At 39.0% G+C, this 25,660-nt stretch overlaps 1 protein-coding gene and 1 long non-coding RNA gene across 4 annotated transcripts in view; both read left to right on the top strand.

The window, feature by feature from the left end:
- The window catches only part of RTKN2 (rhotekin 2), a 131,465-nt gene that overhangs the window by 97,798 nt on the left and 8,007 nt on the right, over nt 1-25,660 (top strand). The window contains exon 13 of one of the 3 annotated variants that reach the window (XM_084997047.1): nt 5,286-5,512. The exons of the other annotated variants lie outside the window; for them this stretch is intronic. Coding sequence (XP_084853173.1) covers nt 5,286-5,396 — 111 coding nt within the window. The 3' untranslated portion in view covers nt 5,397-5,512. Of the gene's footprint in view, nt 1-5,285; nt 5,513-25,660 lie in introns of those variants that run through there. 3 annotated transcript variants of the gene reach the window in all.
- LOC146396839 (uncharacterized) lies at nt 9,296-13,691 on the top strand. Its single transcript, XR_014827989.1, has 2 exons — nt 9,296-9,356; nt 10,361-13,691. It is a non-coding gene; the product is annotated as an uncharacterized LOC146396839 (long non-coding RNA).

The raw sequence follows: 25,660 nt of genomic DNA, 5'->3' as shown, positions 1-25,660 counted from the left end.
CTACTCTGTCCAGTCCATCAGCAAATCTTTTGGGGTATGTGTTAAAAATATATCCAGAATCCAACCAATTATTACCATCCCTGTTGCTTCCATCCTAATTTAAGCCACCTTCATTTCTTGCCTGAATTGTTGCAGTATCTTCTAACTGTTCTTCCTACTTCTGTTTAGCATCCTATTGTCTATACTCAGTATAGCCAACAGGGATCCTGTGAAAACACAAGTCAGGTTGTATCTCTTCCAAACTCAAAAAATATCCAAGGGCCCCCCTTATAATTTAGAGTAAAAGCCAAATGACCTATAAGACTCTCCATGATATGCTGACCCCTTACCTCTCTGACTTTGTCTTCTCCTCTTTTTAAGATGCCTCACTCTCTTGCCATTTGCCACCTTGAATATGCCAGGCATGTTCCTGCCTCGGAGGCTTCACACTTGCTGTTTCTTCTGCCTGGAAGGTTCTTACCCCAGTTATCCTCATTTCCTTCAAGACTTAATTTAAATGTAACTTTCTTAATGAGTCCTTCCCTGACTTAAAATTGTAACTCTATCCCAGACTCAGATTTTCTATACCATTCCTTGCTTTAGTTTTCTCCTTAGAATTCATTTTTACTTACTTGTCTTATTAGTTATCAATCTTTCTGAGATAGATTGTTTCTAAATATAACTACATTAACTTCCATCCCACATACTTTTTTCTAATGTAACATCACTGCTTCCCTCCCCACTCCAGTCAAAAAAATAGAGTCTGTTTCCCCTCCACTTGAATCTGGACTTCTGTCTGTCTTTCTCTTGGAAGCCAACAGCCATGTAAGAAAACCAACTACCTGAGACCACCAAATTGTAAGGAAGGTCAAGCTAGCCCAGTGGAAAGTGGCCACGTATGGATGAGTACTCCAAGACCCCAGACATGGGTAAAGTCTTACTCCAGACTGAGTAAAGGCTTCTTGAACTTTCTAGTCAATCATAACCATCAGCTGAATGAAGTCAAGTGAATGACCCATCATTGGACACCATATGGAGCAGAGGTGTCAGGCCAGGCCCTGATTTCCTAATTCATAGGTGAGGAAATAAAAAGTTTGAAGATACTATGTTTGGGGAAAGGTTATGAAGCAGCAATAGATAAATGAAATATCCGCATAGTAGAATGTAAGCTCCATGAGGACAAGGATTTTTAGTGGGTTAGTTGACTGCTATATCCCCAGTGTCTCCAGTAGTGCTTGAAACAAGTTAGGTGCTTAGTAAACGTCTGTAAGTAAATAAAACAACATAATAAAGAGAACATTACCAGCAGATCAGTATTGCTTTCTAATGCTATAAAAGAATAGGCTATGCGTCCTGACTGTGGTCACGTTGCTGCCTGCAGGGTCGGTTTCCCAGCTGGCCAGGACACAGAGGGCTCAGCACTGCATCTCAGGAAAACCACTTACACAGACATTGTTTTCAAACTTTTGTTTTGAGATATTAAATCAACCTTTTAATTAACCCAAAAACCTTCTAAGATGAGGTTTGCCTTTCTAAATATAAAAGTAACACAGATACATGGCACAATTTTTAAACAGCACAAAGTTGTGCCATGAAAAGTGAGTCTCATTTTTATCCGTCTGTTAACAGTTCCTTTCCTAAGGAAAATATCTAGGCACAAGTAGGGATTTTCCTATTTTGTTTCTTGCCTTTTTCAGTCAACATGATATATTGGGGTTTCCTAAATGTATTGAAAACAACATTTAGCTCCCATTTACTGAACACTTAACTAAGGCCACCATACAGTGGCCCACTTAATCCTCACAACAACCCAGTAAGGTAAATAACGTCATTTTATAGATGAAGAAATTGAGGCTTGAATAAGTGACACATCTTGTCCAAAGTTAAACACTTTAGAAATGATAGGTTCAAGATCTAACTACAGAGCTATGCTTAACTTCTTTCCTCTACTGCCTCTGTTTCAGCGACGGAGCTCACTATCTTTAAGAGCTGCATTGTCGAATTCCATTGAAACAATCTTTCGTGCGTTTTAGCCCTGACCCAATGAGCAAATATATTGAAGATAATGGGAGCCAAGTTTTTCACTATTGGAAAGGGGAGTTAAAAGTATGGAAAGGGAAAGAATAGATTATATCCTGTCATGCTGGATTGGAATTGGAAGAATCTCTATGAACTCATTTTATTACATATGTCTGTATCCTAGCTCTGTCCACTGAGAAGACCTAGATATAAACACATACCAGTAGCAATGAATGTCCTCAGATCTTGCTTCTAAATACTCTTCTCCACTTAAATGAACCAGAGATCCTTGTAGAAATGACAGAGTCTTTTGCTGGCATAGAGACAGCACAAGATGAGTCTAAACATCTTATTGCACCAGAAAGTAAGGAAGTGCCCCCAGTAGCCAAAGCTGGAACCATTTGAGCAATGAGATAAAATAGTCTTAGCTTAAAACTCAGATTAAAAAGTAACTGTTCATGAATTTATACGGACATAAATAAATGATTGAATGCATGGCGAGGGAGAATTCCAATATAACTTTATATATGCTATATATATACATTTACAATTTATGCAGATACTCCAGTCTCAAGGAAGTGTAGCATAACTTCCCACTCCATAAACTGGGGCTACACAGTGACTTCCTTCCAAAGAGTACACTATGGAAGTAGGAAAAAAGAGTGGTAAGACATGACAAACACTGCTTCAGCCAGGTGAGCTCTCTGAGTTGGCCTGTTTATTCCTTTGACATACCTTAATCATTGTGTTTTTGTTTGAGCACTTTCTCACTTCCTGGTACTGCAAAATTCATCTGGCTTATCTGTGTATTTCCTGCCCCAATCCTAGAATCAGCCATTTCTCTGAGGATCCCTACTTCTTTTTGTTGGGGAATGGTGTTAGGAACCAAGATGGAGTATTTCACTGTGCTCCTTGTTGCTGAGGTATCCTTGCTTCTGCCTCTCTCTGCTGACAGGATAAGAAAATATGTGTGTGTTTACTAACACATGTATATGTTTTTCAAAGAATTTATGCATATCATCTAAGTTGTCAAATTTATTGACATAACATTGATCTATTTTTTCCTAATCAGTCTGTCTAGAGATTTATTCATTTTATTGATCTCAACAAATCAGCTTTTATTTTATTGATTTTTTAAATTGCTTCTTTTTTTCAAGGTCATCCATTTCCACTTATATCTGTATTATTTTACTTCTTCTTCTTACTTTGAATTTCATTTGCTCTTCATTTTCTAACACCTTAAAGTGGAAGCTGAGGTCACTAATTTAAGATGGCTCTTTTTTTTTTTTTTAACTATAGGCATTTCATGCATGAATTTCTCTCTAAATATAGCATTAGCAGCATCTTACAAACTTTGATAAGGCTATGTTTTAATTTCATTCAGTTCAAAATACTTTTAATTTTTCCTTTCTTATCTTTATTTTTTGATCATAGGTTATTTAGAAGAGTTACTTAATTTCCAAACATTTGGGCATTTTTTTATAGTTCTTTCTGATTTCGATTTCTAATTTAATACCACTGTTTCAGAGAACATGCTTTGTAAGGTTGAATTCTTTTAAACATATTGAGATTTGTTTTATGGCCCAGCATGTGGTGTCTCTTGATAAGTGTTCCATGTACATGCACTTGAAAAGAACATCTATTCTACTGCCATTAGGTGGAGTGTTCTTTAAATGTCAATTAAGTCCGGTTGTGTTGTTCAAGTCTTCTCTGTGCGTGTTATGTGCCTTTTATCCTCCCACTTAGTCAACTACTGAGAGATAGTGAAATCCCTAACTATAATTGTGGGTTTATTTATTTCTCCTTGAAGTTTTATTAATTTTTACTGATGTATTTTAAAAATCTGTTATTAGTTTCATAAAAATTTAAGATGCTCGTGCCCTCCTGATGAACTGATGCCTTTGTGTTTGTGAAATGACCTTCTTTCTCCCTGTCACTCTCTGCCCTGAACTCTACTTCTTCTGATGTTAACATAGCCATTCCAACTTAATTTTGATTAATGTTAGCCTGGTACATCTCATTTCAGCCTTTTACATCCTTTTACATTTAACCCTGTTTGTTCTTTACAGTTAAAGCAAGTTTCTTATAGGATTATATAGTGAAGTTCTTACTTTTTAATCCAAACTGACAATCTCTGCTTTTTAATTAGGATGTTTATTTAGATCATTTACATTTAAGGTAATAAAGTTTAAAACATTCATTTTGCTCTTTGTTTTCTATTTGAGCCATCAGTTCATTGTTCCTTTTTTTCCTCTTCATTTGCCTTCTTTTAGATTAGATTGTTGTTTTAATGGTTCTTTTCAGGTTATAGTAAAGACCATCTTGTTGGATAACCCATGGGATTTCTCTGCTATATCACTGCCTACCTTTTAAAACAGAAATAACATTTTGATTATCTACTAAGTGCCAGGTACAGTTCAGTGCTTGTAATAGCTTGTAATTAGCTTGTGTAATACACCAAGACTGGGGGATATGGACTGTTGCTCTCATTTCACACATGTAAAAAGAGGCCTGAGAGGTTCACTTGCTCAAGATTACACAGCTAGTAAATTGTTGAGCCTGGATTTCCTTAGTTCTATATCTCTGAGTCTTAGTCAATTCACAGTGGTGACCTCTAATCACTACTATATATAATAATTGCTTCCTTTGAAAATCTAATTTTGTGTGATTGTTTTTATTTTTTATTATTTTAATTCACAAATATGTTTAAGGATTTCTTTGTTTTTTTAATTTTATGTGACTTGGGGAATTGCCATACCACATGGCTCCATCCTTGACCTCTCAGTTCCTGCAAAGTAATCCATCACACAGAACCCATAGCATTTATTGTTCTGTATATTTTTCTACTGGAGGGTATATTGAACTCCATGATTTCTGAGGTTATTTACTAAATTTACCAGTCTGAGTTTTAAAATTCTCCTAAGAAACTAATTACTAAAGAATTAAAATTTGCTTACAATTTTTTTTAATTTGGGGTTTTCCAGTTAAAAAGGGTGTATGTTTTCTTGTTGCCAAGTTGTTATAGCAAAAGGATAAGATTCAGTTGCTCCATAATTTCAGCTAATATGAATGTACATTTAGCAGATTGGCATATAACTGGTTTTCTAAATGTGGTCCATGTATCCTTTGCGGCAGTGGTAGTGGGGGTATCTCTGAGACCCTTTCAGCAATGTGAGAAAACAAAACTGTTGTCATAATAACACTAAAAAGATAATTTGCCTTATTGACTATGTTGATGTTTGCGTTGATGTTTTTTTTTTATTTTGTTTTTTTTTTTTTTTAAAAAGCACTCATGGATAAAACTGCTGTTTCCACTAAAGTGTCCTCAGTGCTTAGTAAGTCATGATATTCTTCTCCATCTTGCGGGGGATAAAGATGGTTCTATTAAATGTCCTTGATGGATCAGTTAAAAATTATTAACTTCATTAAACACTGACCCTTGGTGACATGTGTCATTAGTATTCTGTCTGATGAAATATGAATTAGGAATAAAGTACTTCTCTGTACCAAAGTATGACAGTTGTCTCAAGGAAAAGCACTTGTGTGGTTGCTTGGATTGTGAGCACAACTAAGACTTTTTTTCTCTTTTCATAGAACATTTTTACTTAAAAGAACAACTGACAGACAAATTATGGTTATTTGGCAGACATTTTCTCAAAAATGGGTGAAATCAGTCTATCTCTACAAGACGTGCAATTGACAGTATTTGTTGCCAATGATGAAATTTAAGCTTTCAAGTAAAATTTAGAATTTTGGAAAACTACTATCTGTCACCATGAATGTGACAGTTTCCCAATACTTAAAAGCTTTTCTGGTGAGATTGGTAGTGATATTAGAAAATGTGATTTTTGTATACTATATAATAAAATTCATCAACATTTGGAAAATCCACGTAACTCAGCCAACCAGTATTTTCCAAATGACCAATACATGATGTTACAAAATCATGCATGGTTAAAATTGCAAGATAAACCAATGGATAATTATTATAACAGAATACAAAATTTTCATTGATATAATTTCGAATTCTAACCTGCATCTATCTCTTGTCAAATTTTAGTGCAGAATGAAGAAAGATTATCTAATTATATTAAAAATCTACTAAAGTACACCTTTTCATACCAAATATGTACCTGTGTGAGGCCAATTTTCTGCATATACAATAGCCAAAATAACATAATTAAATGCAAAAGCAGTTATGAGAATCAGACTGTTTCTTATCAAGCCAGATATTAAAGAGGTTTGAAAAAATGTAAAATAATGCTACTTTCCTCACTAATTTCTTTTTATTTTTGAAAGTATAGTTGTTTTTAATAAAATAGGTTAATTATTTTTGAAAATGAATTAGAAATTTTAAATTTTTCTAAGTTTTAATTTTTAATAGTAGATATTGATAGCTGTAATACACATAAATACTCTTGGGGTCTTGAATAATTTTTAAGACTATAAAGTTATCCTAAGACCAAAGCATCTGATGATGTAGCTTTTCCAGCTCATGCTGAGCCTGCCTCTCTGATAATTGTCCCTCCATCTGTCCACAGGGGTTGTTACTCTCCTGGGCTGTGATTCTTCCCCTCCTCTCCAGTGCATTGGGGGACAGAAAGGTTGGAAGATGGGGAGGCTGAATGGATGCCTGACACTAGCCAGGCCTATCTTGTTCTCCTCTTACAGTTCAAGTGGGGCCAAAAGAGTGCTGGTGTCTCTCCAGTGCTGCTCCCATAATGCATTTACCACATAGGGCCCGACTTGCCACCTGGAGGAAGGAATAAGAGCAGAAGTTGGTTTGCAGACTGAGAAATGCGTGGAGTAGATAGACAAATAGAGATGAGAGGCAGAGCAAACACATAAATCCCTATGGTTTCCCCACAGACCTCCAGCTTGCTTCCAGTTTATGCCCGAGCAGTGGTTTGGGTTCTATGGAAGATTTCAGTATCGTAGTAATAAATAATATCTTTTCCTTTAGCCAGCTTGAGTGGGTTTCTCTTACTTGAAACCACATGAATCATTTATAGCTAATAAAGTAGGACACATGATCTGTTATCAAACTTTATGATGCTTACAAAGTGCTATACGTTTCAGGGTCTGATTAGGCCAGAAACACAAAGCCAGTTTCCTGGAAATGAGAAGATACTATTTTTATATTGAAGTTAAAAAGAAGAATTACCATATGCTACATATGGATTAATTATTATCTTCAAGAATTAGAACTCCATCAAACATTCTTTCCACAAAATTATCCAGAAGAGAATTTAATCTTTCTGTGATTCAAAAGAATTTAGAATCTTTTAATGCTCGAGGGACATTACCATTTCATAAATTGCAAAAAAAATTCTCATTATTTCAGCTTTCTGGTAGTTTGGATTCAGAATAAATGGGAATTTACTGTAATACTTTGAATTATTAAGTTCTGAGGAGCTCAAAGTACTTCAGATTCACATGAATTATATCACTTGCCTTTCTCAACAGAATGAACTTTCCAAATGGAAGCAGCAATGGGTGGATTCAGAATACAAAGTCATGTTTCTCAATGTTCAGTGAATATTCCTTCTACTGTGGTATTCCAAACTTATACTGTCTTTTTTTTCTACTTCAGAATAAGATGTTTTTTCAGCTAATTATCAAATAGGACAAAGGCCAGCAGCAAAGAATTTGGGCTGTAATTTTATTTTATTGTTAAGTACATAGTGATTTGGTTATAGGCATCAGCTCATAAATTTTCTCATGCATCTGGATCTTGCAGTTAATTTTTATGAAAAAGAAAAACTCAAACATCATGGTAAAAAAATCGAATGCATCTACATATACACTCCTGGCTTTCACTATAGCTAAAAATATTCTATAAAATATACAGAAATAAAATATTTTAATTAAAAAAATTTTGCTTTAAGGTGCAGCCTTGGCTTTAGTATACTACAGCTTGATGTTCTATTTATGGATTACTTATGACTAAGTATAATATTCACTACATAAATGACCCTCTTGTCATCCAAGCTTCCTTCTGTACACCTCTCTCCTTTAAATTGTAATTAGTTTCTTTCTGCTACTAAAGGTTTAATGCTCTCTGAAGCCAAAGCTTATTTCTGTATCACCTGCTGTTTTAGAGTATCTGTCCCTTTCCTCCTGCCAGTCAGCATGGATAATCAAAAGTGAACTGTAAAGAGAAATCTTCCATTTAGGACACATCAATTTGTACTAAGTCTAATCTAAAAGATTAATATGGAGCATGTGGTACATTCAACAGGAAAATGGCATTTAAATATTAATACAAGATAAATCCATTCTTGCTGCTATCTTTGATAATTTATAAGTCATACACTTCTAGAAGGAAGTAAACTACTTTTTTCTTTTACACTGTTGCTCAGTAGCATTATACAGCAACATGTAAAACAAGGCACCATTTTCCTAGTCAGATCTGACAAGGGGAAGTGAAAAATTTGGGTCCAATTTCAACCTCATTTCCTTACAGCCTAGATTTGTGTCACATGCTTAATCCTAACTGGTGCTTTCCAAATTAAATGTATATTTCTCAAACCAATATCTTAAGTGGTAATGTTCCAACAGTCCAAATGTCGATTACCAAAACAAACATTTGTTTCTCTAGCAAGTGTTTTCACACAAAAGCATTTGATTCACGTACTGCAGCAAACAAACATTTGCTTTAGCGGTTAAGGCAGCCAAAAGTTCTTACAGAAACATTTCCCAGGCTGGCTGGCACTGCTCCCTGGAGCCCAGCTCACCGATGTCCGAGAGTGCTTGTGAGGCCAGTTGCTGACCAAGAGAATCGTTTGCAAGACATTTTGGCCATAAAGAAGCACGCATTTTCAAAACCCATCTTATGAGAAAATGTGCTTCTAATTATGATGTTTCTATTAGAAAATGTCTTCATGTCTTCACAAAGCTACATTTGTTAATATAAATTCAGCCTTTGATGTAATCACAAAACCAAATTCTTAGGAAAGTTCACAAAGACAGATTTCACATAAAACATTCATACAGTTCAGGAATCATTATTTATGCAACAGCCCATGAGAGTTTCATTACATAAATAGTCCTATTACTACATTAAAGTCTATTTTCTCTCTGAACAAGATGTAGGTTATATGTGTAAATGTGTTTTTCTTAAGCGCATGTCTGTTTACTTCACTGTCAAGATGCAGTTTCCACATTAAAAAAAAAAAACCCTTTTCTGTAATATTTAAATGCTTTTGGAATGAATCAATATTTCTAAGGAAGTCACTTACTTAAATACATGTTCTTTAATGCATAGGGAAGTTAATTCTTAACTTCTGCTCTAAAGACAGAGTTTCCTAGCAACTGGGTCAAGACTGATTGTCGGACTACCTCTAAACTGAGCATAGGTACTCTCTTACTTTATTTTTTTTAATTTTTTTATCTTATTTTATTTTGCTTTTTAGGGCCACGCCCATGGCATAGAAGTTCCCAGGCTAGGAGTCCAATTGGAGCTACAGCTGCCTACCTACACCATAGCCATAGTAACGCCAGATCCGAGCTGCCTCTGTGACCTACACCACAGCTCACGGCAACGCTGGATCCGTAACTCACTGAGCGAGGCCAGGGATCAAACCCACAACCTCATGATTCCTAGTCGGATTCATTTCTGCTGCACCGCAACGGGAACTCCAAGAATAGGTACTATCTGACTTTAAAGCAAACCAAGAGGAGTTCTTAGATAAATGAAACAAGGAACGAACAAGCAAACAAGTGAAAACATATTCATGCAAAGTATCACTTGGAATGTGTTTGGTAGGATACATAACAATTTGGACTTGCGAGAAGACTACTTTGCATGGATTTGATTTGGTTTGATTTGATTTTGATGTTGATGGCATGGGACAAATATGATATAAAGATCAAGTAAGCGACCATAATCATGGTAACAATTGATTTAGCTTGTATTATGGGCCAGTGCATACAGGTGAAAAAACTTAAAACGTAGGTAGATCTAGTCACTTGTGATGGAACGTGATGGAGGATAATGTGAGAAAAAGTCATATATATATATGACTGGGTCACTTTGCTGTATAGTAGAAATTGACAGAACATTGTAAATCAACTATAATAGAAAATAAAAATCTTAAAAAAAACATAGGTAGAGAATGGCTGATCAAGGTCCAACTCAGGTCTATCTGATATTAAAACACTATAAACTAATTGCCTTTACCTGGGAAACCTAAAGTATTTCTTGTCTTCAAGAAACTTTCAACTTCATTTTAAAGAAAATACACCCAAAATAATTAGGGAGTCATCTGAGAGAGTAGATGTTTAAGAGTTAATAATATTAAAATAACAAAAACTTGCATTTGTTGAGCTCTTACTTTGTTGAGCTCTTATTTGGTGTCAGGGCTGTGTTGAGGACCTGACATCATTAAGGACATGGAGCTTGGACTTGGCCTTGAAGCAGGAGGGGAGAGATAGAAGCAAGGTCCTTCAAGAAGATAAAACAGCATGGACAAAGGTATGGGGGAGAGGTGCTGTTTGGCACCTGGCATGCTTTGGGTGGCAGGTTCGTGTGGGGGAGTAGAATTGAATGGGTAGGCGCTATGGATTATAGAGGGCCTTGCAAACCAGACTATGCAGAAATGTGACCCAGGAGGGAAATGTGGCCTTGGTCCATGTCTTGAATGTTGGAGACACGATCATTCCCCTTGTAATTATGAGGATAATGAAAATACACTTATTCCCCCACTTTTCAAAAGTTCTTTTTTTTTTTTTTTTTCTTCTTAGGGCTGCATCTCAGGCATATGGAAGTTCCCAGGCTAGGAGTTGAATTGGAGCTGCAGCTGCTGGCCTGTGCCACAGCCTTAGCAACATGGGATTCGAGCTGCATCTGCAACCTACACCACAGTTCAAGGCAACGCCAGATCCTTAACCCACTGAGGGAGGCCAGGGATTGGACCTGCATCCTCATGGATACCAGTTGGGTTCTTAAGTGCTCAACCATAATGGGAACTCCGTCAAAAGTTCATTTTACATCATTTTGCTTTATCAAAATTCCTACACTAATACCTGTTTTTGATAACTAGGAGAATTCCAAAGAGGATTTTCACCTTTTTAAGAAAAATGGGGGAAAAGTGCAAGTGTTCAGAGTGTGTTTTGCAGTGTACCATTATAGATGTAGTGAGTGGCTCCACCAAGCTCCTTCCTCGGGAACCACATTCAGCATCTCAGCACGGAGCTTCCACAGCTTGAATTGAGTCTATGAGCATCTGTGCTTTATCTCAGTTTGTTTTGTGCATCCATTAGCAGGATGTATCCTCAGGTAATTGCTCTCTACACCATTTCTGCTTATGAAAGTTTTCATAGGAGCACTCTACTTTGGAATAAGTGGGGGAAGCTTGTATGGATTTTCAGTTGAAAAAGCTGTTGCCTAAGTTCTCTCCAAAAGGTTTGCCATTTACTCTACCATCAACAGGATTTTAGAGTTTTCTATCTGCCATATTTTCAAATATTTTAATATTTGCCAATTTTCTTTAAAAATTATATCTCATATTTTTTGTTTTGCACATCTTTGACTTTTGATGTGATTGTGCGCCTATGTATATTTAAAGTTAGTTTATATTAACTGGCCATTTACATTTATTTTTTTCTGTGAATTCATGTTTATATTTCTTTTCTTATCCCAGTGAGTAGTTTGGGATTTTTGTTGTTGATTTGTAGAAGCTCTTTATATATAATGTTTTCTGTCTCTTTGTTTATCATTTATTTGCAATATTTTCTTAGAGTATTGTTTTTCTTCCAACTCGGATTATAGTGTATTTTTTCTATATGCATTACTATTTATGTAGATAAAGGTAAAAATCTTTAAAAAATATAGATACTGGGTTTCATATGCCTAGAAGGTAATACTAACATTATAAAAATGTTCCATTATTTTCTCCTAGAACTGAAAATTTTTGATACATTTACATTTCTATACATGTGATCCATCTGGAGTATAATTTGGTTTAGCTGTGAAGTAGAAATTTATTTTCATTTTTGCTACTGATTTGAAATGCCTGATTATCATATGTTAATTTTCTATATATGGCTGTGTTTCAGATCTCTATTCTGTTTCTGTATTCTATGATGGAATGGCACCATTATTGGTTTAATTACTATCATTTTATAAAAATGTCCTGGTATAGCATAGTGCCATGGTTAAGAGCATGGCCAATAAGAGCACAGATTTTGGCACTGATACAAATTGCTCAATCTCTGTTCCTCAGTTCTGTCTTTAAAATGAGGATGCTAGGGTGTTTGTGAGGATTTCATGAGTTTCTATGTATAAAGTACTTAAAACAGTGCCTGGCATATAGTAAGCATTTATTAAGGTGTTGCCTGTTATTATTTGTCATAATTTTTCATCAAAATTGCCTTGTTCTTTTTATGCATCCTCTGGATGATTTTTAGGATCAGTCCCTAAGAGGGCTTATCAAGAGATTCTCAAAAGACAATTCCCTTCTTAGGAATTCTGATGCCAGCTGTTAAGATAATTCATTTTTCCCACTGGCACATAGTAAGCACTTAATAAGTGGCAATCATAGTTATTATTTTGGAAGGAATAGCAGTGGTGCAAAAGTTAATACATTTTCCTTAGATGTCTCACTCCCCTCCACCTGCTTGTAATGGAATATATGTGGAGAAGGGAGAGAAAGCTGGGGGCCAGAAGAGGCGGGGCAGAGGATGCCAGAGGAGCAGCTTTTCTTAAATTCCTTTGGGGGAATTTGTGAGTCAGTCTCTTTCTTGCCCCCTTAGAGCATTCTTCTATGACCATTGCCTTTAAAGAACTTTGTGAGGATCGGGAGGGGTTGTATTTCAGCCCCTTCCTCCCCAGCAGGTATGTTGGATCCTCAGAGATAGAGGGGAGATAATGCTCCCAGAAACTGCACTTGGGGATTAACATAAGCTTTAGCAGAGAGACATTCAGTTGCTTAGCTAAAGAAGGAGTCACACTGCAATGCCTACAGGTGCCAGAAGGCAATGCAAATCAGTGGTACTCAGATTTTTCACTCATGAACCTCCTAAAAACTTTTTGGAAAATCAGGTACCCTTTATCAGGTTTTTAGATTAACAACAAAAAAATTTAAATCGGGAGTTTTAAATTGTAAGTTTTAATACTTTTAAAAGGTAATTAGTGATGTACTATAAATTGTAACATTTTAAAATAAAAGATTTACATCACTCCAATAGAATTTAAACCTCTTAGTAATTTGACAGCCCCCGTCAACCATAAAAAAGTTGTTTGTTTGTTTGCTTTGTAGGGCCATACCTGCGGCATCTGGAAATTTCCAGGCTAGGGGTTGAATCAGAGCTGCAACCACTGGCCTACGCCACAGCCACAGCAAATCAGTATCTGAGCTGCATCTGCAACCTATACCACAGCTCACGGCCATGCCAGGCCCCCGACCTACTGAGAGAGGCCAGGGATAGAACCTGCCTCCTCAGGGATTCGTTTCCACTGCACCACAAAGGGAACTCCCTACAAGCAAGTTTTTATTTGGCAAATTTTACTTCCTTTTTCTTCCTTGAACTCATGTTTTAGTTTCTCTTCTCCCACAAAATTTTATCTGAGTATGTTTCAGACTTCTCTGAAGCATAAATTAAAATACAAATTGAAAGTTTATTTCCTGTCACCACAAGACCATATTTGTAAAATTTTTTCCTTGAAAAATTGATTAAAATGACCTAAATATATTTATAAATTTGTTATGAATAATTATTAAACATAATATTTCATTTAAAATGCATACCTATAAAAGATAGATGGGGCTTTATTCTTTCCAATTAGCTCATATATGCATGGATGAATATTACTTAATGCTAGAATGAGATAGGGTTCAGCCCAAGTCTCTTCCTGTGTTTGGTGTTTATAAATATAAAAGGTGATAAACCTGGTATATAAAAATAAGCAAGTGGAAATAGGAAACTTTTGTTACAGCGACATCAAGATAAATATTTTAAATTGTCTTATTGTCACCCAGAAAGTTGTCACATCCTGAGGCAATGTACCCTAGTAGGATTTGAGGTGGGTAAAAGGTATGCATTTATTTTGCTTGTTAGGCTGCATTCTCTGGAGGCAGATGCTGAGACAGAATGTGGAGGCAAGATGTTTATTATGAAGGGAAAGCAAGCCTGATCCAGGAAGAACTTGGCCAATCCAGGAGATAACTTTGAAGCCATTTTGCCTATTAAAGTCATGTTGGTGACAGGCTGAGATGCAGGCCTCTATGCCCTTATATGCTCAGCCAACAGATGTGGGTCTGTCCTAGGCAGGGTGGGCCTTTGCAGATGAGGCCAATCCTGAAGGAACTTATCCAGGATGGCCAGCATATTCATTTCCTAAGGCAGCCATAACCAATTGCCACAAGTGTGGTGGCTCAAAAGTAACAAAAATGTATTATCTTCCAGTTTTGGAGGCCAGAGGTCCAAAGTCAAGATGTTGACAGGAGTGGTTCCTTCTGGAGGCTCAGAAGAAGTTTTTCTCCCTGTCTCTGCCGGCTCCTGGCACCCCTTGGCATTACCTGGCTCACAGATGCATTACCTCGCTCTCTGCTTCTGTCTTCACTTGGCCTTCCCCTCTGTGTTTCTGTGCCTTTCTACTTTTCAGTCCCTTATAAAAAACACTCCTCACTGGATGTGGGGCCCACCATAATGTGGGATGATCTCATCTCGAGATCCTTAATTATATCTACAAAGACCTTTATTCCACTTGCAGTAACATTCTGAGGTTCCAGATGGACATATCTTTTGGAGGTCGCCATTCCACCCCCTGAGGTGGGGGGAGTTGGGCAGCATATGTTGGAATCTACCACATTTTACAAAGTAGGGAAGGGTTGATTGTAAAGGGGAGCTGAGAAAAGGAGGACAACAGTGAGGCTCAGAAGGCAAGGAGGTCGCCAAGCAGATGAGCTTTAGAAATGAGAGCATATGGAGGCTGAGTGTCAGGAAATTGCTACTTCTTGGAAACCCTTTGTGAACCCCAGAGTGACAAGTAACCCACTTTGAGGATTTAGTTCAAGCTGACTATTTCCTGGAAGGAATATAGGTCTCAGTTTGCTAGGCCTCCAGTTATTTAAGAGAATGAGAAATTCACACTTTAGAAGTTCCTGCTGTGGTGCAGTGGGTTAAAAATCCAGTGTTGTCTCTGAGGTGGTGTGGGTTTGATCCCTGGACAGGTATGGTGGGTTAGGATCTGGTGTTGCCACAGTTGTGGTATAGGTTGCAGCTGCAGTTGGGATTCGATCATGGCTGGCAACTTCCATGTGCCATGGGTATGACCAAAGATAAGAAATTCACACATTAAATGATCTCCTTATTTGTCAATTAATTCTGCAAAAAAAAAAAAAAAATCTATATAGGCCCAAGAAAAAAAATGTTTATGAGCTGAATATAGCCATTGAGATAACCTGTGTTCAGTATTTCTGTTCCTACTCCTAGCTTAGTTAAATAAAAGAAATAGTGGGCCTTCTCTGAGTTAAATAGAAGAAAATAGTGTGGCCACCAGTTTACCATCTTACCTGGAGAGCTACATCAATCAGGGTTCTCCAGAGAAACAGAGCCAACTATAAATATGTAAAGAGATTTTTTAAAAAAGAAATTGGCTCATATGGGGATTCCCTGGTGACCTAGTTGTTAAGGGCTCGGTGTTGTCATTGCTATGGCTTGGGTACAGTCCCTGGTCTGGGAACTTTACACACCATGGGTGAGGTCAAAAAGGAAATTGCCTCAGGATTGGGGGTGCTGACAAGTCTGAAATCCATAGGGCAATATGAAAAACTGGAAACTCAAGCAGAGTTAATGCTGAGGTCTTGAGGCAGTTGTTGTTGTTGTTGTTGTTGTTGTTGTTGTTGTTGTTGTTGTTTTGCCACACCCATGGCATGTGGAACTTCCCAGGCCAAGGATTGAATCTGAGCTTCAGCAGCAACCTACAAACACCAGATCCTTTAACCCACCATGCCACAGTGGTAACAAGGCAGTTTTGTTTTGTTTTTTTTCCTTCTCTAGGACTTCTCAGTTTTTGCGCTTAAGAACTATTCACTTAAAATAGACTAATTTTATATGTTAGCCACATTTGCAAAATCACCTTCATGGCAGTGCCTGGGTTAGTATTGAATGAAATAACCTGAGTATTACATCTTTGCTGAATCCACTCATAGAAGTGGTAATAACAGGAGCCATTACTTACTGTGTTGAATTGACCTGAGATATCGAAGGGATCATACACCTGGTTCAATAGCACCTCATGGTACAGAGGAGGATAATAGGGTCCAGGAAGGTAAAGTGACCTGTCCAAAGTCACACAGCTGGGTAGGGGATTGAAAACTCAAAGCAGGGGTCTGGCCTTCCAGCACAGTGCACTTCCCACCGTTTTACCGTCATGCAACTCAGTGTCTCAAGGCTCCAATCATGACCTTTCAAAGGAACAGAAAGTTCCTCAGAGGACGTATGGGCTAAACCTCTCATTTTATAATGAGATCCATAGACGTTAAGCCGTAAGAATTTCGAGTCCTAGTGGAAGGCATTTTCTACCATACTGTATAGCCTTTCACACAAGGCAGAGATGATTGTACTTAAACTCATGTCTTAATTTTTTCCTTTTAAAACACCCTCTCTAACAGTAGCTAGTTTTCTTGTCATTGACTTCGCGTGAGTGTGTAATGGTCAACAAAACAAAAACTACACCAGTCTATTTTGAAAGTTGAATTTCTTGGGTACCAGTCAATATTTTCCCCCAAATTTTTGTGGATAGTCACTGTATATTTCTAGAGGCGCGAGACCAAGACTTCAATAATTCACTTATGGAAAACACCTCGCCGCTTTATGCTGCACCAGTAATGACTCCCAGAAAACCACAGGACTGGCTCCATTTTATCAGCTCATAACAAAGTGAATTCCAGCTCTAATCAGTTTTATTTGACATTACAGCCATTGCTCTGGCTTAGTCAGATATCATAAGTCACGTTTCTGAATCGCCTTTGAGAGGGGATCAGAATATTCCACCCCTAAATATGCCTCTTTGGTATTAGGATTATTTTGAGCTGAAGGCATTGAGGAAAATGTAGACACATTAAGAGCTCTCTGCCTCCTCCCATCTGTGTAAGAGCAGAGTGTAAATTTTCCTTTGTGATGGTGTATCTGTCCCCTATCCCATACCAAGGAGGAAAATGGGCCTTGTTGCTAGAGACAGAGATGGCACTGTGATGGGTCTGCACAAAAAGGCCTTACTGAATAACCCTTACCTAACATTACTTTCTCTCACATATTCACCTTCCCACAATTTACCCCTCTTCTTTGTCTAGTCACTTCTCCACAATCTCTTGCCCTTTGTTAAAATGGTGCCTAAGCTCCCAAGTCCAATCACTTCTTTGGGAGTTCATTTCTTTAAAGACTCCATGCACATAAAATTAAAAATGAATGTGTATTAATTTTCTCCTCTTAATTTGGTTTTTGTTAGTTTAATTTGCAGGCCCCCATGACTGTGCATAAGAGAATGAAGGGGAAATGTTTTCCTTCCCTCCATCTTCTCCATTATATACCTCACATTTAGCCAGAAATGAGAAAGAGTTGTCCCTACAATTACATTTTCCTATTTTCCAAATACAGTTGTAATTCAGCCTAACATGCACATTTATAATACTAATGTGGTTAGAGATGGTCAAGGGTAACTTAGGGCCATAATGGGAGGCCAGTGTGATGCTTTCTAAGAGGCAAAATCCAGAGTCACTTCTGATTTCTGGTCCAGCTGCAAGAGGGAAGTGCTATCTCAAGGTGTGCTGGTGAGTAAGCCCCTTTCTTTCCCCAGCAGCTCCTCTATGACAAAGCTGTGACTTTAATTTCCAACAGGGTCTTGATGGTTGTAATATATTTTGCTTATTTTTTTAAGAAAATGTGAAATCGAAGATTTTGTTTATATGTTTGAGAGTGGCCAAAAAAAAGTCTATTTACAAGGCTCAGCTAAAGGAAATGAAAATTCCTAAAACCACATAATTTCTTCTACCTCGATGCCTCTTCCCCACCCTTAATTTTAAAACAGAGAGAAAGGAAGAAGGGAAGATGGAGGAATGAATACAATTTTACAGTAGCCTGGGGTTCTCTGTTTCTCCAGACAGCGAGAAGAGTTAGGTCTCTGGATACATACATGTCCGCAGAAATAACTGTGAAGGAAGAATAATTTAGCAAATTCTACTCATTTTCACAGCCAAAGTCACAATTGCTCTTCCCATAGAACTGAGGTCTGGAATCCTGCTATCAAATTTAATGGTGCCAAAGTCTTTGTTTTCTAGAATAAACAGGTTTGAGAAATGGCCAGTAGAATTTTCCAGTTCAGTTAGCCACAGTGGGGAGTTTATATTGTTATACAATTGCAGTGAAGTTTAGTAATGAGCATCACAATAGAAAATTAATAAAAGCTCAGTGTAGCCCAGCCCATTCAAGTAATTGTCAATTAAGTCTACAATCAATGCCGAGGTAATAGCTCATGAACAGGATAGTCGGGTACTTACTTCATTAACGTTGCAAATCGATGTCGCATTTGGGAGTAAGTGCAGAGAAATGAGCTCATATATTGGAGATAGGCATAGCTGGGGAATTTGCTGCCTAGAAGGAGACTTAGGGATCAGCGTCTGCAGATAGACAAATGTCGGGGAATGGCTCCATCTGGTTAACAGAGTGTTCCAGTTATTAGAAGGTGAAACCTTCTTTGTTCTAGCCCTTGATGCTGAAATCCTTTGAAAGAAACTCCATCTCTTTTCCTGTACTTGGAGTGCTGATCAATTTGGTTTATGTCCTTCGTATTCTCTTTGAGTATATAGATATTTGTGTTCTTCTCTTGAAAGATGGCTATAAATGTATTTCTTCCAATGTTCTTTGTAGCAGCAGGCAGCTCTCCCTGGATAGGTATGTTTATTCAACAGGTGGACCTTCAGTTGATATGTGCTTAGAGAGTAATCCCTTTAGGGTCAGGATTGGTCGATGCTGTGTCTTTGCCCACTCCCCTCATTCTGCACCCCCTTCTCTGCTTCCCCCACAATTGCACCTGTAATAAATTTGTACATAATATGAAGCCAGAATGTATTCCTAAGCCTTAAATAATTATTAAATTATATGCCTAATGGAAGGAGTCTGATCACATGGAGAGTACCCTAAACAGTCCCTGGTTAGTGACTTTCCATTCTAAGCTACAAACAGTACAAATTCAGCACTATAATTATGCTCATAAATTCCACCACCCCTTATTGTCATCCTGAGAATTTATTTTCTTGACCTTATTGTCTGAGAATTTATGAATGTCTTTCCTGCCTCATATTCCTCACTAGAATATGTCACTTGTGGCATTGAAACCTCTCTGGTCGCTTGGTTCAGATGCAAGCACTCAGAAAATCTTGCGGTGCTGATAATGCTTTGTAGAAAAGACATGATGACAGGTCTGGGATCATTGACAGGCCAGGAGGGGATTTTAATGCCAGCCTTGTGATCTGGGGCTCAGCAAACTTCCACAACCCTTGTGGGTTTCGGAGGTGGTTATGAAGCACCCATGTTTAGGACATTTCAACTTGAGACTCAAGGAAAAGCAGATATCTGTACAAAGTGAAAATGCCAGAGAAAATCATGGAAGCAGCTGCACTCAAAAGTTCTCAATCTAAGAGGAACTTTCTAGGAGTTCCCGTCGTGGCACAGTGGTTAACGAATCCGACTAGGAACCATGAAGTTGCGGGTTCGATCCCTGGCCTTGCTCAGTGAGTTGAGGATCCGGCATTGCTGTGAGCTGTGGTGTAGGTTGCAGATGCGGCTCGGATCCCGTGTTGCTGTGACTCTGGTGTAAGCCAGTGGCTACGGCTCTGATCTGACCCCTAGCCTGGGAACCTCCATGTGCCTCGGGAGAGGCCCTGGAAAAGGTAGAAAGCAAAAGTAAAAAAATAAAAATAAAAAAATAAGAGGAACTTTCTAGTAGAAAAGTGGAGAGGAATTTAAGAGGTGGGATTAAGAATTGCCGGGCTGCTGTTGCCACACTGTCATCATCTCGTGTAAAGGGCTCTCAACAAAGTTTGGAAACTAGGAATTTAGTAGCCACCTGTATGGCCTCAGAGATGTCATTCAACCTTCGTGGAACCTCTGCTTTCCCATCTTTAAGCAGTGACAATGAACTTCACCAAAGATAAAGCTCTCCTTTCAGATAGTGCTTGACATCATCAGAGCCTAGCACAGGTTATGTCTGCACACACAGATCTGGTAGAAAATCTGTTGAATTTAAACTGTGCTTACAATTATTCAAAAATAGCAATATTTTTTCCAGAGATATTACAAAAAGATGTTACTTTCCTGTTTTGAATTCACCTTTATTTTCTTTTCCAATTGTTCTCTTCCATGAAGAAGCCATTGGGAATCTAAGGCACTAGTAGTGGGGGCATCTGCCCTTGCTCATTCCAGGGGAGCTGTAAATTGGAACACACACACACAGCCAAAGGAAACCATTTCCTTGCTTGTCACCTCGTATGTCAGCCATCAGTCGGGAGCATGTTTTTATGGCCCAGGAAGCAGGAGACCCTGATAAAGTCCCAGGCAGGCCCTGGATGACCCGGCCACTAACTGTGCACATTTTTGTGAGCTCATCTGCCAGGAGATGCTTTCTTCACAGAGTTGAAATATGAGGTGTTTGCTATAGCACTTCATGAAGATTCCCTCCCTCCACAAATTGCCTCTCCTCTGTGGAGGCCTCCTTCTCTCTCATTTTGTTCTAGGAAGAAAGAAAGTTGCTCCATGCAGGGTGTGAGGGGAAAGGTATCTTCTGTGTCCTGAGTTATTCCTTTCCAGCAGTGCGCAAGGTGTGTGCATGTGCCTGGCCCCATCAAGCTCAGGCACCATCGGGTCCCAGCAAGCTCCATCCTCCACAGCTCCCCAGCCTCCGTCTCTGTCCCTCTAGGATTCAACCTTGTGGTCGCCAGCAAACTGTGAATCTGAATTGCATGCTCTGCCTCCTCCCTGGCCATCAACCTTGTTTGAATTAGGCTCAGATATGCCTGGATGATGCTCCAGGGAGATGGGGGCGTGGGGGTTGAAAAATAGCCGTTTGAACTCACAACTATATTGTTTTTAAGGATGTTGTTATATACTATCTCATGGAAAATCACTTTATGAAGACCCATAAAAATTTTTCTTTGACTCAATACAAGAGAGACTTCTGAGCCCCTGGCTTCTCGTTATTGTTTTTAATTTTGTTTCTGTGAATCTATCAACTGACCTTTGGTCTCTTTTCACTGGCTGCTAAGACTTTGTAACGCACTTCTGTTGAAAACTATTAGCTAAAGATTTTTAACCATAACTTTAATCCTCATCATTTCTTATTTCCCTACCTTCATTTTTCCTTCTTCTTATTTCCTTATTTTTGTATTTTAATAATACATGTAGCTCTGTATACAACTTTATAACTTTTGGGAATTGGATAGAGTGTAAATACCTAAGGAGCAGACCATCTAATCCAACATTTATTGAGCACTTTTATCCAGTACCTACTCTATCCCAGGTATCTCAGTACTTGATTCTGAGTCACGTAGGTGAAAATATTGAGCTGGCTGCTCCTGGGGAGTCCACAGCCTGATTTGCTATAACTTCCTGTGGACCTTATAGACTGGAAGTTATCACTAAGCAAACAGAACTTACATCAAACCCTGGGGATGTGGGAGCCAGAACCATGGCAAGGAAGGGCCACTCTTCTGGTCACTGCTTCCTTCTCACACTTCCTGCAGTGTATAGGAATTGGTCTTCTGCATACTGCCTGTTTGTCTGTCTTTTCTCTAGAAAGCTAAATCTCCAGTGCAGCTCATACCTGCAAATGTCAAGCATGAGAGGGCTCTCAAGTAATGTTCGTTGACTGGATGGATGGGTGAAAGAATGTCGTTTTTCTGCTTATTTCTTCCAACTTTTTTTTAAAGTTACACTTAGCATAAAATCCAGACTCCTGACCTTGGCCTGTAGTGAGCTGTGTCATCTGGCATCTGTCTACCCCCCACCTTTCTGAACCCCTTTGTCTCTCCACCTTTTATTATTCCTGGTGCCTGGAAGGTTTTGCCCCAGGACATGGCAAGGCCAGATCCTTCTCTTCATTCAAGCCTCAGCTCAAATATTAACACTTTTGAGAGACGTTTATCTAAATGAAAGCATGACCACTGCCAGCCCCACCTCCATCACTGTGGATTGAATGGCCCTGCTTCTGCTTCACACCACTCACGTTGCCTGCTGATTCCCAGACAGACTTCTGAGATAGCCCCCTGACTGCACCAAGCCAAGTGTTTTGCTTACTGTGGTAAGGGATAGCCCTGCTTTGATGGAATCATAGAAGCTTCTTAGAAGGGGGAGGTCAGGATGGAATATGGATAAGACTTTGAGAGTGTAGCTTAAGGCAGGTCTTCTGATGTGGAGTCCAGATTGGAACTGTGCCGAGTTTGTGATATCCTAGTTTAGGACTGATGGACACAGCCAGGCGAGGGTTTTGCAGGGGGCCTCGAAGAGTAGGTAGACAAGTTGGGCTGTTCTGAGAGGGGCAACACCCCTATTTGGCACTAGTTGAAGTGTCCGTTCAGGCAAATGAATTTTCAGGAGGTTTCTAAAACAAACAGTAACACTGTTTTCACCTCCATCTTTTTTGGACTAGAATTTTCTAGAATATTACTGTGATATTAATGCTGAGTGTCAAATAGTTGAGTCATGCTAGCATGGACAGTAAGCTCTGTGGCTGCAATGGTTTCAGTTCTCATTCATTACTATTTGAAATTATTGTGTTTATTTATTTACTCTTGTATTATCTGTCTCACCACCACCACCACCACCACCACACACACAAATATAATTTCACATGAAGGTAATTACCCTATCCCATTCATCTCTGTGTCCGTCATACCTACCATGGGGCCTGGAACTGATGCTGTTTGTGACATATAAAGCAAAATCAGGACTTTGCCTGTGTTCCGCATCAGGGCCTGGAAGGCTAAGTTTATAAGTTAGCAACTCCCCACTAATGTACAAGGAACCCCTTTTCCATTCAGCAAAACCTGTGCAATGGAAATGTGGGTATGCTGTTTGGGCCAGGGTGCACCAGGGTCCAAAGGGACTCAGTCAGGTACTTATTCACTTAATCAATGAGCATTTATGGAATCCCTCCTAGGGTCTGACGTGGTGAAGGGTGTTTGCCTCATCGAGCATCTGATGGCTAATTGCTGTCTGCCAAATCGGAGGGTCTGAGGTCTGTTCCTCTCACTTTCCTACATGCCTGAGCTGGGAATTAGTCAGCATTTGTCAGCCATTAAAAGACCTGGTGATGAAAGATATTTAAAGACCTAGGAAAATATATAGTAGTAAATATGTATAATGATATGTTAAAGAAAGCGTTTAACATATACACACATATAATGTTATAGAGAAAAAGCATAATATAAAACTGAATAATTTGGATGTTTGATATAATCCAAATTTTATAAATACACAACAGACAATAAAATTTACCTACACAGATTGTGTGTGTGTGTGTGTGTGTGTGTGTGTCTATGTATAGACAAGGAATAGACAAAATGCCAACAACTCTGAGTGGTATTATGACTGGTTTTAATTTAATTTTTCATATTTTTCTGCACTTTTGATAGTGAGTATGTTTTTTTAGAGTGGTATTTGAAAATGTCACGTTCCTGTTTGAGGGTGGAGTGAGTGGGAGAGTTGCCAGGTAAAATACATAATACCCAGTTAGATTTGAATTTCAGATAAACAATCATTTCTTTTACGATAAGCATGTGCTCAAGATCATATAGAACATACTTACACTGAAAAATATCTACTGTGTCTCTGAACGTCCCATTACGTGGGTATCCTGTGTTTTCATGTGCTGGATCTGGCAACCCTGGGGGTGGGGGCAACTCATCAAAATCATCTGAGGAGTTTTTCCAACCTGGCCCCTGGATGCCACCCCCAGCCTGATTCTGATGTGTCTACCTACTGTACCCGCCAACATTCAGAGTTTGAAATCTCTGAAGGTCTCCTAGAAGCCTGGGAGCTGTGCAGCAAGGGGTGCTGTGGTTTGACAAGGCTCCAAGGGTGTTTCAGTCATGTCTCTCCTATTCTCCCTGGTGGAACTCACTGCATTTCACACTGGAAGGACAGCTCTTTAGGCAGCTGTTGGACCCTCCTGACTGTGTTCTGATTGGGCTGCCCTCATAATTTTAGTCCTCAAGGAGGAACCAGTGGCCCTGGACACTGCTGGGGCTACTCTGCAGAAGAGAGCAAGCTGGCAGGCGAGGGGGCTCTTGAGGTTCCTTGAGGTCTCTGACCTCAAATGTTCTTCTCTGAATCTCGGGGTTTCTGACAGATGCTGGGGTGCAGACAGGGAGAGCCTGGCAAGGCCACCCACCAAAGGCCAGGAAGCCAACCAAACTCATCCAGCCTTTGTAAGCCTCTCTCCTCCAAGTTTCACCAACATGGCCTTGGAAGAATTGTTTTTCTGACAAATGTGTCCGGAGAGAACAGTCTTCTCTCAGGAAGGAAGTATCTGGAACCCAGGGCCAGTGACCAGGCACCAGCATGGCATGTCTGGAGAACTGTGAGAAATCCATACACTGCCCTTTTGGGAGACCTCTGCAAAGGACCTGATATAACCCCATGTGGCAACACCTCACTGAATAATACTGGAGGTGCAAAGCGCTAAACATTAGCCAGGATTTGTAAACATCAACTTCAAAAAGGTGATAATTAACAAGGGGTAGGGCAAAGAACAGTAGGGGAGAAACAACAGGCTTTGAACCAGGTCCCTGAACCCTCTAGGCCTCAGTTTCATCATCTGCAAAAAGGATGGGTTGAACAAGATGATAGAAAAGTACTTTCTAATTGTGATGTTTGGAAGGTTAATTTTGGCGGTTAATTAGGATTAGTTTCTGAACCAGGGAAGCAGAATGATGACTCAGATAAACCCAGCATCATTTACAGAGCCTTTCGGTACAGGGAGCAAAGATGGGTTAATATTCTTCGGGTGTTTACTTGGTGCTAGCCATTTTGGTACATGTTTGATCTCATTTCTATGCTTAATAACAGTTCTTAGAGATAAGTATCATTATCTTCATTTTATATCCAGCCACAGAGAGGTTAAGTGACTTTCTTAATGTCACACAGGGGAAAGTGCAAAGCCGGGATTTTTAACCAAGGCTATTTTCTGCTGAATCCAACGCCTTGTCCATGATGCCATGTAGACTATCCCCCGGCCACCTGTGCTACTGAGCTGAAGTTGAAGTTACATGTTCCTGAGCTTTAACTAGCACCAGGTGGGGTACAGAGATGGGGCAGAGGTCTAGCTACTCCCCTTTCTACTGTGATTAATCTACAAACTCTGTAAATAAGGAATTGCCTAAAACTGGACTTGTACTTACCAGGGCAGGTGCCGCGGACCATCTTCAAGGGCCCCTGTGCTCCAAAATTCTCTTCATACCACTTATCTGATTTCTGCAATACCTTGAAAAACATGCAGAGCTTATCCTTAGGGAGGGAAAGAGTATATTTTAAATATCCTAACCCTCCCCTCCCCATCCTTCACTGAGAGAAGAAAAGTAGAAACTGCATTTCAGCCACTGACTAGTTTAATCATTTCTTATGAATAGATTTCAACTGGGCAAGTTGGAAGAGATATGGTTTT

The sequence above is a fragment of the Sus scrofa genome, chromosome 14 (genome assembly GCF_054392235.1).
Source record: "Sus scrofa isolate SSC_HxYL_T2T_F1_AM1 chromosome 14, Sscrofa_HxYL_maternal_Yorkshire_Landrace_v2.0, whole genome shotgun sequence".
Classification (NCBI taxonomy): Eukaryota; Metazoa; Chordata; class Mammalia; order Artiodactyla; family Suidae; genus Sus; species Sus scrofa.
This window is presented reverse-complemented; position numbering and strand designations above follow the sequence as displayed.